The sequence below is a fragment of the Brachyhypopomus gauderio genome, unplaced genomic scaffold (genome assembly GCF_052324685.1).
Source record: "Brachyhypopomus gauderio isolate BG-103 unplaced genomic scaffold, BGAUD_0.2 sc262, whole genome shotgun sequence".
NCBI classification, from domain to species: Eukaryota; Metazoa; Chordata; class Actinopteri; order Gymnotiformes; family Hypopomidae; genus Brachyhypopomus; species Brachyhypopomus gauderio.
Genome location: NW_027507083.1, coordinates 85,001 through 98,280, shown reverse-complemented (window position 1 = coordinate 98,280; position 13,280 = coordinate 85,001). Strand labels below are relative to the sequence as shown.

The 13,280-nt window shown below is 49.0% G+C and overlaps 1 protein-coding gene across 1 annotated transcript in view; it reads left to right on the top strand.

The window, feature by feature from the left end:
- The window catches only part of LOC143504333 (partitioning defective 3 homolog), a gene marked incomplete at its 3' end in the record, with an annotated part of 110,530 nt that overhangs the window by 13,419 nt on the left and 83,831 nt on the right, over positions 1-13,280 (top strand). The window contains exons 5-6 of the mRNA XM_076995880.1: positions 5,249-5,415; positions 7,597-7,734. Of these exons, the coding sequence (XP_076851995.1) occupies positions 5,249-5,415; positions 7,597-7,734 (305 nt within the window). The remainder of the gene's footprint in view (positions 1-5,248; positions 5,416-7,596; positions 7,735-13,280) is intronic.

Sequence of the window (13,280 nt, the reverse complement as noted above, 5' to 3'; positions counted from 1 at the left end):
GCACTTTGCCCTGGTACAGAAGCACGTTGCCCCTGGTACAGAAGCACGTTGCCCCTGGTACAGAAGCACGTTGCCCCGGTACAGAAGCACGTTGCCCCGGTACAGAAGCACGTTGCCCCTGGTATAGAAGCACGTTGCCCTGGTACAGAAGCACGTTGCCCTGGTACAGAAGCACGTTGCCCTGGTACAGAAGCACGTTGCCCCGGTACAGAAGCACGTTGCCCCTGGTACAGAAGCACGTTGCCCCGGTACAGAAGCACGTTGCCCCGGTACAGAAGCACGTTGCCCCTGGTATAGAAGCACGTTGCCCTGGTACAGAAGCACGTTGCCCTGGTACAGAAGCACGTTGCCCTGGTACAGAAGCACGTTGCCCCGGTACAGAAGCACGTTGCCCCTGGTACAGAAGCACGTTGCCCCTGGTATAGAAGCACGTTGCCCTGGTACAGAAGCACGTTGCCCTGGTACAGAAGCACGTTGCCCCTGATACAGAAGCACGTTGCCCCTGGTACAGAAGCACGTTGCCCTGGTACAGAAGCACGTTGCCCCTGATACAAAGGTACAGTGGCCCTCCTGCTGTCTCCCCGGCTGCCCTTGTAAAGTCGTATGTGGTCAGAGGGATTGTGTCACTTCCTCACCATCTTTCCCTCTCACATGTTCTTTTAGTCTCTTTCCTCATTCTCGCTCCCTCTCTCCATCCTATGCCTGTCTCTCTCTTTCTTCCTCTATCTGCCTCTCCTCCCTTTCTCTCTCTCCCCCTGTCCTTCTTTTTGTTAATTGCCTGCCTGTGTAACTTGCTTGTGTGTCTTTGCTCTTTCATTTTCCCACTCTTTTCTCTTTGTTCTGTTTCTCTCTCACGCTCTCTCAGCTCCCAACTCTCCCACATGCACTCACTCTTGCTTTCTTCCTTGTTGTTGCTCTCTTCCTCTCCTTTCTCTCTCTCCCTCTGTTCCTCTCTCTCTCCCCTCTCTCCCTCTATTTCTTTGGTGTCTATTTTTAATCTTTCTCTGACTCCTCTCTTCCACTCCCATGCCCCTGTGGTGCTGTGTGGACCCCTGCGTCCTGCGTCCTGCCACTGTGCCCTGCGTCTGCTCCTGGGAACGAGACTTTCTCTCTACCAGTGCTCATGCTGTCAAGCCACACCCTCCTCCTGCTTTAAGCCCCGCCCCAAAGCCCCTGGTTCCTGTCTCCGGTCTGTATGTCATCTGCCTCTCTTTACACAAGGAGAGGAATCTCAGCTCTGACTGATGTACCACCATCGTGAAACTGCTCTCCACAAGCACTTAGATTCTTGCTGATAATGGTCAGTCGTTCTGGGCGTCTCTGCTCTCTTGCTTTGCATGAGGGGCAGTATCTGCTCGAATGTCCCCTGTCCTCCCTGTTTTAGTGAAGATCTTTTGTCTCCTGGTTGAGAATGGAAATATAGGTTAGGTTTTGGTTTGAAGAGGCCTCTCGTAATCTTCAGGGACAGCACTATGGGCCCAGTGATTGGCTCTTAAACCCACTGCCACCAAAGCCAATATTTAATATTTTATTCATTCAGGCAGCTTCTATTAAGTCTTCTGAATGTCTAGGGTTTCGACGGGTCCAAAAAGCACATCATATAGTTTTTTTTCTCTGAACACCAAGGTCATGTTCTTGATATCTTATGGAGTCCATTAAATTCAGCCTGATTTAGTCACTTATCCTATTTGCATAAAGGAGACAGAGAGAGAGTGAGTGGGAGAGAGATAGAGAAAAGCGAGTGATAGAGTGAAATGGAATTAGCGTCCCTGCCTCGGCACTCCTCGTCGCTTTTGTGCGTGTCCTCTCCCCGAACCTGATGGCTGTTCGGCCGCGTGACGCGTGCTGGCAGACGTTCAGGAACACTTTCTCCTGGCAGGCAACCAGCCGCAAGGACAAAATGACACCGGGCCAGTTTTAAGTGCTGCAGCGCAGGAGAGACTGTATGGGAGTGAGTCGTGCCGGAGAAGCCGAGCCGAGCCCGCGTGCGGCCGGCGTCCGCTCAGCGTGGCGGAAAGTTTCCACATCACGACATTGCGAGTTCCTTAGAAGTGTATGTAGATTGAAGCCAGTGCCTGGACCCGGCCCCACCTGCAGGGCCTGGCTACAAACCCCACTGCCTTGGGCCATTTCTCCTGTCCACACACAGGCATATGGCTTCTATTACTTGCTTGATTATTTTGCTTATAAATCTTCGTTTGCCACTTTCATCCAGGAGGCATCCTGCTTCAAAGCACCTACTTTACAATGAGTTTCAGAAATCTGCTGAATTTGAAATGTCTCCATGAGGTCGAAGCCCGAGGAACCAGCTCGCCTGTACATGCTTTTGATTTGAAGGACTTTGTTGACTTTTTTTTGCGTTTTCAGTGATCTTAGGAAGGTCCTATCGGCTTTTCAGTTCACTTTCACTCTGTAAATAAGTAAACAGTCTGTAAATGCGTTGTGTTTTGTGAGGAGGTGTGGAGGAGCTGGGGTTGCAGGTGTCCTCGTGAAAGGAGGGGCTCCTGGATGGCGCCACACACACACTTATCTTGAATTTTCCATCTGATTTTTATTTAACTGATATCAGGGTCACATTGCAGCACAAGGAAATGAACTAGAGCTTTTTACTAGAGGCTTTTCAGTGTTTCTTTCCTGGGCATCTGTGTGATAATTACAGTTTAATCCACCATAGTTCTCAACACACACACACACACACACACACACACACACACACACACACACACACACACACACACACACCCGTAGATTGTACACCGAGGCAGTAGATTACTGATGTAAATATGAGCTTTCGGAGAGCTGCTCCTCTGGGGGTTTAAGCCACTCTGTGGTGAATGTGGTGGGCTGGTTCCTTCAGCTTCCACACTGTGGGTGAAATTACCCTTCCATCTTATTAGGGGCCCCGGCTGCCCCCAAACACACCTGAGATCGATGGGCGAAAAGCTTTAAGTAGTCGTCTGGGTTATTAAACGCAAGAGAAGCCAATTTCAGAGAGAGGGAAACTTAATCCGATCACGTATAACGAGCCCATTTTAGATGGGAGTGGGAAGGGGGGTTGTGTCAGGCCCGTGTGGGCTTAGCCTTCTATCCATTGTCTTAACTATGTGCGGAAATGGACTCTCGCCTTTGCCAAAGTCCACAATTTTCTCTTTTAACATGTATAAACTTTGGGGAAGATCCATCATGCTCATGTGTCAGAGACTGTGCAGATCACTGGGCTCCTCTGCTCCTCTGGGTTCTGGGGTGTTGTGTATTGAATGGTTGCTTATTGAATTGTACTCTTTGTGAGGGTGTAACTCTTCTGTGAACTGTACTGTTTGTGGGGGTGTAACTCCAGTGTGTATCATACTGTTTGTGGAGGTATAATCCCATGTTGGTTGTACTGTTTGTGGGTATATCTCCAGTGTTTGCAGTACTGTTTGTGAAGATGTATCTCTAGTGTGGACTCCTGCACTCATTTTTGCTGAAGAAGAATCTCATTGGAATGATCTTGGGGAGGGGGGGGTACAGGTGGAATTGATCATCTTACATGAGAATAGCCAGGATATCACAGAAGAAACCTGTTACTAAGACGATACTCTTCAAAACAGAAGCAGCCAAGTCTATGTTGTGTTTTGTTTGATTTTGCGCCGAGTTCGTCATCAGTGGGGAGTCGGCCCTCCCTGCACACTGTAGTTGATCATACGGTTCCGTCCGCTGTCATCTGCTTTAAGATTCCCAGAACTCTGCACACTGCACCCTTCCTGAACTACATTAGCTTTCAACTCCATTATCTGCTGCTGCACGCACACACCTCGTTATTACATATCTGCCATCACCAGTTCAGAATGACATTTACTGGGGTCAGTGGACGTGTTTGCTATGTGATCATTTTCCATTGCTTCCTTTCTGTCTCTGGGTTAATCTGACAATTGCTCCGATTTGCCCAGCATGCTCAACTCAGCTCTGTGCTCGGGATTCCTCAGAGGGCCTGGATCAATGGACCTGCAACCCTGAGCTGGACCCTGACGGGTGCCAGTGGATTTAAGGATCCTGCTGTAGTGCGTTGAGTGCTGTTGGCCCGAGGCTCGCGGGCCCACCGTCCGCACGGCGTCCTCTGGCGTTTACGGTCTCGCCCTCCTTCCCTCTCAGCCCACATCTCGGTGGTCACATGACCCTGGCATGGCAGGAAGCGGGCACGGCGGCTGCTCTCGAGCCGCATATGGGCGCGTGCTGCCGACAGCTGGCATCAGGAGCGTGGGCATATGCTGTGTGTGGCTCGTGCTGTGTCGCGGCAGGTGGCTGCTCTGATCGCCGCATCGTTTGTGGACGTAGCCGGAGCCGTCGGAGTCGAGCGGCCGGGCTTTGCGAGGACTCTCCCGGGCGTTGGGCGAGCGTGGAGGCCCCTGGACAGAGCCAGCAGACCCCAGCTCCGCTCGTTAAAGGCTGCTACTCGCCACGTTTTGGCTGCGGTCCCCGGGCCGTGAGCTGGGGGCGTGCGGGCCGGTGCTTATGGCGCCGTGACCGGTCCACTCTGACAGCTGCTTTCTGCGTGTGCTGGGAAGAGCTCACCACACACTCGACATGGGGGTTTATGACCTGTTAAATATATTTTAGTATCATGTAATTAAAAGAAGCTTTACTTCGTTGTTAATGGTCGTCAGAGATTGTTAAGTGGTTTCCTCGGTAGAACAGAGGTGTGTGTGCGTGTGTGTGCGCGTGTGTGTGTGTGTGTGCGTGCATGTGCGTGTGTGTGTGCGTGCGTGTGACTGAGCCTGCCCTACCTTACCTGTACTTCAAGCCTTGCACAGTTTAAAAGTCCAAACTAGTCCATTAGTCAGTCTGCTTGTTTCTGCATCTCTATTACATCTCTATCTCTATCTGTGGAGTCTGTTTGTACGCGTCTGTGCATCACACCAGGATAAACTAAATTCCCCAGCACTGAACTCTTCAGGCTGGGGGTCACAGATGGCGCTCGGCGTCTGTCACGAGTGCCCGGCTGTTTGCAGTCGTGGTCGGGCGTAGTGATCTGTGGGAAAGCCCAGACGTGCTGCGGAAGGATATGGCACTGCAGGGTCGTGACTGTGCCACTTCTCCCACCTGATTAACATCCCTATTGTGTGACTAGACAGCTTCTTATTGGGGGATGAATGTAATCTAAATGTTCTTTCTCTCTCTCTCTCTCTCTCTCTCTCTCTCTCTCTCTCTCTCTCTCTCTCTCTCTCTCTCTCTCTCTCTCTCTCTCTCTCTCTTTTTCTCGATCTTCCAGACATGCCCCTTCACGTGAGACGTAGCAGTGATCCAGCTCTTGCGGGCCTGACGGAGGGTCCTCTCCAAGTGGATGAGCCATCTCGGAAGAACCCCACCCGCTGGTCCACCACCGCTGGCTTCCTCAAACCCAATGGCACCAGTGGAACCAACAGTCTGGAACGGAAGGTGAGATCCCTGTACAGTAACAGACCAAGACACCAGACCAAGACACCCAAAGATACTACATAGACCACATAGCTTGCCTATTTAATAACAGAATATTTAATTCTGACAGAAATAGTAAGTTATTTTTGTCTCTTGATCATGGGGAAGGCATCCAATAAGTTCTTTTGGGAGTCTTTTGTTATGCATGTAGGCCTTATCTAAGCCCTGCTAGCGCTGGTCCGGTCCAGACTGGTCCTCTCAACACACTGACCTCTGATGTGCTGCTTTGTGCTCTGGAGAACAGAGTATTTCCTTGTAGTGCTAACATCTTCCTTCGTAGTGAGCTCCACTTCCGAGGTCATTGCCTTTGGTTTGTAATCAATCAGGGAGATGCATTCTCTCCTTCTCCCTAGCACACTCTTTCTCTCACTCTCTCAATCTCTGTCTCACTCTCTCGCTCTTGCTCTTTGTCACCTGGACAACCCCCACTCCCCAATGGTGATTGGTGGAAAAGAGGCCAATTATTCTCCCACAGTGTCCCTCCTCTCTCGGCCATGGAAACTTTCGGGTCTCTTGGAAGTGGCTATACTCCACTCCGGTTCCTCGTAATCCTGTTCAGAAAGACTGTGCTTAGGTAGCTCAATATCTGTTACATTTATTTGACTTTTATTTTGTAGTTTATCATCTTTCTTTTTGTTGTGGTGTAGGTGTTTGTGGCCGATAATGTCAGCCTGCCTGAAGGACTGTAGTCTTATGGTTTAATGGAAGAACGGTGCCAACGTACGTTCCCAGTAAGACGAGTTCATGTCTTCCTGCAGGGCCGTTGTGCCTTTCCCCCGGAGCTGGGTGTGTGCTTTACTGCGTCCTGGTCCCTCACTGGGATCTACACTTCCATCCATTTTCCCATATGCAAATCCAGACATGCCCTGTTGAAAGAAGGAGCTTCCTCTTGGCCCAGAGTCCGTCCCAGAGATGAACGCTTTCAGCTGCGAGTCCTGCTGCACTAAACTGGCCTCACCATCCCCTCTTTTCTCTTCAGTTGCTTTGTTTGGATGCATCACTTTCTCTTTCTCCCTCTGACTTCACCTTTTATCTTTCTCTTCCTTTCTTTTTCTTCTCCTCACCCCTCCACCTCCTCTCCTCTTATTTTCTCCTGATTTATGTCCTGCACGCCTCTGTTCCTTATAACACACAATGTAATATTACACCATTACGTTGTGAAAAAATTAACAAGCATTTTTTCTTTGCTGGGCTGAAGATCAGCGACCCATGACCGGTTCCTTCTCGTTGCCATGTGTCACCGAGCCCATAGTTCTGCTCCCACCTCCCCTTGGGTTCACTGCAGGGAGGTGCGCGACCCAGAGGAACCTTTCGTGCAGACATGCTTCTCCTCAGCTTCACCAATGGAGCTGCTGCTTCCCGAACCAGAGTGCTTTCGTTTTAAGCGACGTCTCTTGCCGGCCTGTCCAGGTCCAGGCCCGTCGAGTGTGGAACCAGCCCATTTTTAGATCGATCCGCTCCAGCAGCAGGTGGAGGGTTGAGCCCGTCCTAGTGTGACGGGAATGCTGTAGCCGGCCGTTTGCCACCGTTGAAAATTGAACGTCTTGTAATAGAGTCTCTAATTAGCGAGGAGAGAAGCGAGTGTGTGTTGCCAACCTCTCCACGAGCGGTGTGTCTTCGCGGGGCTTCCTCCTAAATAAGCTTCCTTAACCTGCCAATCATTATAGTTCTAATAACGGCTCAATACGGAAACTGTCTGTCATGACAGCAGGAGGCAGTTAGAGGCATTTCTGAAGTCCTTATTTATTATTTCACGTATCTCAATTCGTGTCAAACGTATGCTCACCGTTTTCCTGCACTTTCCGTTTTGTTTGCACATGAACTGTGTTTAATGTGAACATAGCTGTGTACAGGGACACACGCCTTCCTCCGGGCTGACCTAGCGTGCTTGGATCCATGAATACAAAGCACGAGTGTGAAGAGGTGGTGGGAGCAGCACTGTAGCCTTGTAGCTGGACTGACTGTGCAAAGCACTGTATTCTTTATTGAGTGCGTGTGCGTGTGGCATGTATACTTGTGTGTGTATGTCTGTGCATGTGTTCATGTGGGCGTGTCTGGGAATGTGTGTGCCCGTGTGCGTGTGTGCACGCATATGTGCATGCGTGGGTGTGTGTGTGTGTGTGCATATATCTGCTCCTCCAGGGTAAGGGGCTACCCTCGTACCGCAGTCTGCCCCGTGATACAGCAGCGTGGGCCAGCCAGTTCCAGAGAGAGAGTGCCCGCTCCTCCCTCAGTGCCAACCACCCCATGGTGGACCGCTGGTTCGAGCGCCAAGAACAGGTACTGCGGGCTCAGCCAATCACAGCTCTTCAACCAGTGATCCCACAATGCATCTGGCATTGCCCAGCTCCTCAAGCTGGGCTCCTATTTTGGACCTTTACACTTCTGCTGCATTTGTAACAATGCATATCCTGTCTGTTTGTTCTGCTGAGTTCTGGTTCTGCTCCAGTTAAGAGGAACACTCAGGAGTCAAGGAGATGGTAAAAATTAGATGGCCTACCCACAAAGGCAGTGAAAGGAAAAAATAAGGAGAAAATGAGTGCTAAAGTATAGGGGACAGTTTTTCTGACCTTGACGACGAGCACCACACTGCTAGTTTTTTTTACCCATTCAATTCCTCTAATATTCGTCTTTTTCGCTCTTGACACGCGTGTGCTCTGAGCTGGTGCGTACTGCGCTGGTGCTGTCGGGAGATGTGTGGGTGGCGTTCACAATGAGAAAGGAGAGGTGTGAAAAAGGAGATTGAGTTGTCGGAGGCACCGGGCGTGCTGGAGGGAATTCACTTATTAATTTTCCCAATCGATTTTCTCAAGCTGCCAGGATCCATTTTACCCTCTTGCTCCCCCCCCTTCCCCCAACACCCCAAACCCCCCTCAGACCCCCCGCACACCTGCACAAGAGCCGCCAAGCAGTGGGTGGGTGTTTCGGGCCGCCTCCCCCCTCCCCGAGCCCCGCCCCCTGTAGCTGCCTCGTGCATCATCATTAGGGGAGTCTTGCATAGTCGCGGGGCTGCTGCTGGAGGCTGCCGGGTCGGTCTGGAGGAGCCGTCACTCAGGGCCCAGGCTCGACCCGACAGAGTCATTTATTCCAGCCACGCTCTGTTACAGCCGAGCTAGACCCTGAACCGACTCCACAATCCCTCCCCCCGAAAGTCTCTCTCCGCCTCTCTCTTTTGCGTCTCACTCTTTCTCAATCTCTCTGTCTCATTCTTTCACTATTTGAGTTTTGATCTGTCTTTCTGTCTCCCCCTGTTTCCCTTCATTCCTCTGTTTTCCTTTCCCAGGTCCACAGCCCTTTTATAATTCAAACAGAGCTCGGCCTCTGTACTTTGACGCTCCCTCTCGGCGTTCCATTATGTTTATGAGCGATTATGTCTTTAATTCCATCTCCTGGTGAATGTGCCATTCTGGGTTTATGGTTTGTTCTCAGAGTCAGTGGCCTACGCCTGCCACCTCAGTCACAATGTGTCTCCACTGATTTCTCACAGGCCTTTAATTGCCACTTAATCCCATTGGCATATTGCTGTGGCCTGTTTTATTGGTTTTGAATAAGCTGCCTCATTAAGCCCAGGGCTTTATCTTCTCAACGTATTTAGGAGCCTCTTCATATACCGCGAAGTTGCCAATTAGATGTTGGTGAACAGAAACTTTTTTACTTGTCTGAGTGAAGGTTTCTGTCAGGCCCACTGTAATGGGGGTGGAGGTGAAGCTGGTGTGATATATGCGCTCTCACTCTCTGAACAGTTTAGTGGGTGTTAAAAATGACATCTGAACAGCAGATGAAAATGTGTATGTCTTGGTGGGTTAATTAAAACATCACGCTCTCACAGGCCCATAAGCGAATATTGAGATTATGTATCTCTCACACACGCACACACGCACATACAGACACACGTGCATACACACACAACGTGAGACAGACAAGACCTTTGAAGTGATGTGAAAGCAATTAGCTCTTTTCTTTGTTTGTCATGAGGCATTTGTCTAGTGTGTTTCATTATTTAATTCTAGTTTACACACACACACACACACACACACACACACACACACACACACACACACACTTCACTGAGGTGACGTGAGTGGCAGAGCTGAGAGGAGCCCACCTAGATGCCACCACCACGCCACAGTGGAGTCGTCTGTGCACAGGGCCGTCACACACAGTGACCTCGTTCTTCCTCCTCATTTCATTACATTTTCCCTTCATTCCACTTCAGATTGGAAGGCATTTGTTTAAGGATACACATGCTATTGGCATACTGAGATACAGTGAGCAGAGGAAAATCTAAGATGGATTTCGTCTAAGATGCAAACACGCAAAGAATGGAGTTGTCAACCTTTCGTGTTCTTGGTAATGGTAATGCACAAAAGAGTCTGGACTTGGAGGTGGGCAGTTAATACTTTATTGGTAGAACAAATAGATTTGTTGGACAATGGTGCTGTGTGTGTGTGTGTGTGTGTGTGTGTGTGTGTGTGTGTGTGTGTGTGTGTGTGTGTGTGTGTGTGTGTGTGTGTGTGTGTTTGAGACAGAGCACACGCCTCAGGCCTTGCTGTGTAATGAGTATGTAATGGACACAGGTTGAGCATGTGGGAAACAGGCTATGAAGCATCTAGGCCCAACCTGCGTACTGCCATTTCTGTCTTGGAATACAGAAGAGTCCTGCTATGGAATAATACTGTGATGAGAGGCCCTGTCAGGGGTGTGGTGATGGTATTGGGTGAGGGGTGTGGTCAGGGGGCCAGGGGGCCTGGGTCAGGGGGCCTGGCTGGGTGTGGTGAAGGGCCTGGTGAGGAGTGGGATGTGTTGTTGTTTCTGATCATCAGAGCCTAAAGCACTGATCTCCATTCCTTCTTCGTTTGCACGGCTGTAGTTCCTTGTGTGGGCAGAACCGAGCCAGGCCGTGCCCTTGAACACTGTAGCTCCGGGGGACCACACGGGTCGGGCGAGCAAATGGGCTAAAAGTGCCCGCTGCCTCCTATGAAGGGTTGAAGTGGACTCGTGGAACCGCCATACGTTCAGCGTACAGCTGTGTGAACGGCTCTCTTAGTATTTTATAAATTGTGTAATTAGTGTCTCTGCATAACATCCCATCACAGTGTGATTAAATCTGTGTACACAATACGCTTTATTGCATTTGTGCAGAGGAGGGTCGTCATTTCTTCACGTCTTTGTTTTGGGATGAAAGGGTGTTGAATGGTTTCACGGCGTCTTTATTGCATGGATGGAAGTGCTTGTTCCATGGTGCTGTGTGTGTAGTCAATATTAAATGCTTCACTTCTGGCCTTCAGTGAAGTGCTCCAGTAGGCAGTTCACCTTGAGTTGAAATAGCATGGTTAAAAAGCTTTATTCAGAGAATCATGAGCCACACCACTGTAGGAGTCATTCTTTAAACAGGCTGCCTCTAAAGACATCGACCTGGTTGCTACCCAGCAGTCGCTCACAGAATCCATTATATGAAGTTTACTTGTGCTGGATTGGTAGCCAAGGCTCTGAAATGGCAAAGCTGTCAGTCATTGTGAAGGGCCAATGCCCAGCCCTCTCCCCTGTGTGCAGATCGTGTGATTGGCTGGCTTTTATTCTGAGCGCGGTCCTTGGCTCCTGTGAGGTGCGAACGATGGAGGGAGAAGGAGGAAGGGGGAGGGAGAGCAGACGTAAGCCTTGTGTTTAGAACTGTAATTGCAGTCTTCAAGAAGCCAGGACTCATCTGGAGACGCTTTGTCCTTTAAGAGGGAAAGATTGGCCTGACTTTAAATGTTTAAATTCTTGGCGGTTGTCGGCTTGTAAGAGAGCCGTGGCAGCATTGGGCACCGGGGTCCACGTCAAACATCTTCACCAGCATCTTTGTGGTTAAAAAAAGAAACAAACTGAAAGCCAGCAGTGGCATTTCAGGCATAGAGACACACTGCTGGGGGTCCAATACACACACTACTGGGGATCCAATACACACACTACTGGGGGTCTTATACACACACTACTGGGACGCTTTACTGTGCATGAAGCTGAACATTGTGACAGTAGGACGGTTAACAAGAGAAACCAGTAAGGTGAACCAGTAAGGTGAGCCAGGAAGCCCGGCCCACCACAGCAGCTGGGTCTCTCACCAGTCCAAGTCTGATGGCATGACCTTGATTTCTCTGGAAGACAGGCACGTCCCCTAGTGAACGAGGACTCTTCACTCCATTAGACAGGCTTGGAATGACACGTCAGCTGCATACCTGCTGAAACATCATAAAAGGATCCTTCAGAAATGGCAGGATATCATTAAAGCATCATTAAAATCAGAAACTTCATTAAAAACAGAAAAAGCACAAAAATAATTTGAAACCCTTTCATTTTATGCTATTAAACATATTAGTACATCTTACCTTTTGATTTTAACAAAAAAATTAACACCTGAATTACATTCTTCCATCCAAAGTTTTATATTCTTGTGTAGGTTGGAACAGTGAGTACTCATTAGGAAATTGCGTGTGAGTGTGTGTGTTAGAAAGAGGAGTGTGTGAGTGGTGTGTGCGAGCATGCATAGAGCGAGTGTGTGTGTGTGTGTGTGTGTGTGTGTGTGTGTGTGTGTGTGTGTGTGTGTGTGTGTGTGTGTGTGTGTGTGTGTGTGTGTGTGTGTGTGTGTGTGTGTGTGTTTAGACAGCAGGTGGACTCCCTGTCTGGAACACACAGAGGACCATTGGCAAATTGACTCTCACTGCTCAGCCAAGTGGAGGGAGTTCTATAAAGCCGACATCACAGGAGAACATCTCTCTCTCTCTCTCTCTCTCTCTCTCTCTCTCTCTCTCTTTGCTGAGTGCTGATGTGAGTGCAGGTGTGAGGATCTGTAGCTGTGTGAGTGGGTTGTCTTATTTTCTGCTTTTATTTCTCGTAAGTCCAAGATATTTTGGAGCGATACTCTGGTAAAGGAAGGAGAGCTTTGTGATGATTGGAAGTGTGACTAGCCAGCTTGTGCTATTCGGTGCGGTAGGAAAATGAGTTTTGAGCAGTGTTCACGCAGACATGGCATCACCACTGCTCCTGTGGTGCTTCACTCTCTTCAGGAGGGCCCGTGTGGAAGTTGTCATGACAGCAGTATGTCCACATCCACAACGAGCTGTCTTGGGCTTTCTAAACAGTTTGGAGTTGTAAACTCGGAATGGAGTTGCTGTTCATACTTGTAATGCAGATAATGCCAGATGTCCCACCTTTTATTTCAGACGTTCTTGTAATAAACGAACAGTCATAACTTGATCAAATGTTGTCCCTATTGAACAAGATTGTGCTCTTTCAAAATTAAGAACTAGAGTCCAGTGAGGTTGCTGCATGCTAACGTTAAGATCTCCTCCATTACCCTGTCCAGTAGATGTTGATGCAGGAAATCATTAATCTTGACCAGTCCTTCTGTGTTCAGTCATGTCAATCACAAATAATTTGTTTGGTATGGTTTGTAAGTCTCCAGGCACCTAGAAACAAATATTGGATGTATTCTTATATTTATAGATCAGGACAAGCCATGTAATAGGGTTGAACATCAGATCCTTTGGCAAACCGTCAGAGCATCTGGTCTTAGTCCTCCTGTTATTGCAGTGATGGATATAGTGAGGACACAGAGTGTGTACTGAAAATCTGTAGTGATTTGAATCCCCCTTTTAAGGTTAATCGTGTTCGAAGCCAAAGGTGTTCATTGTAATTCTGCACTCTCTTGCATTAGACCCACTTGTGTGTAATTTACACTGTAAAATTGAGGCTTCAGTGTTGCATTATAATAATGTGACACCATATATTAGTTTATGTAGATGATAAAATGATAATTTTATTGGTGGATTGTCAGAATCGTAGGATAA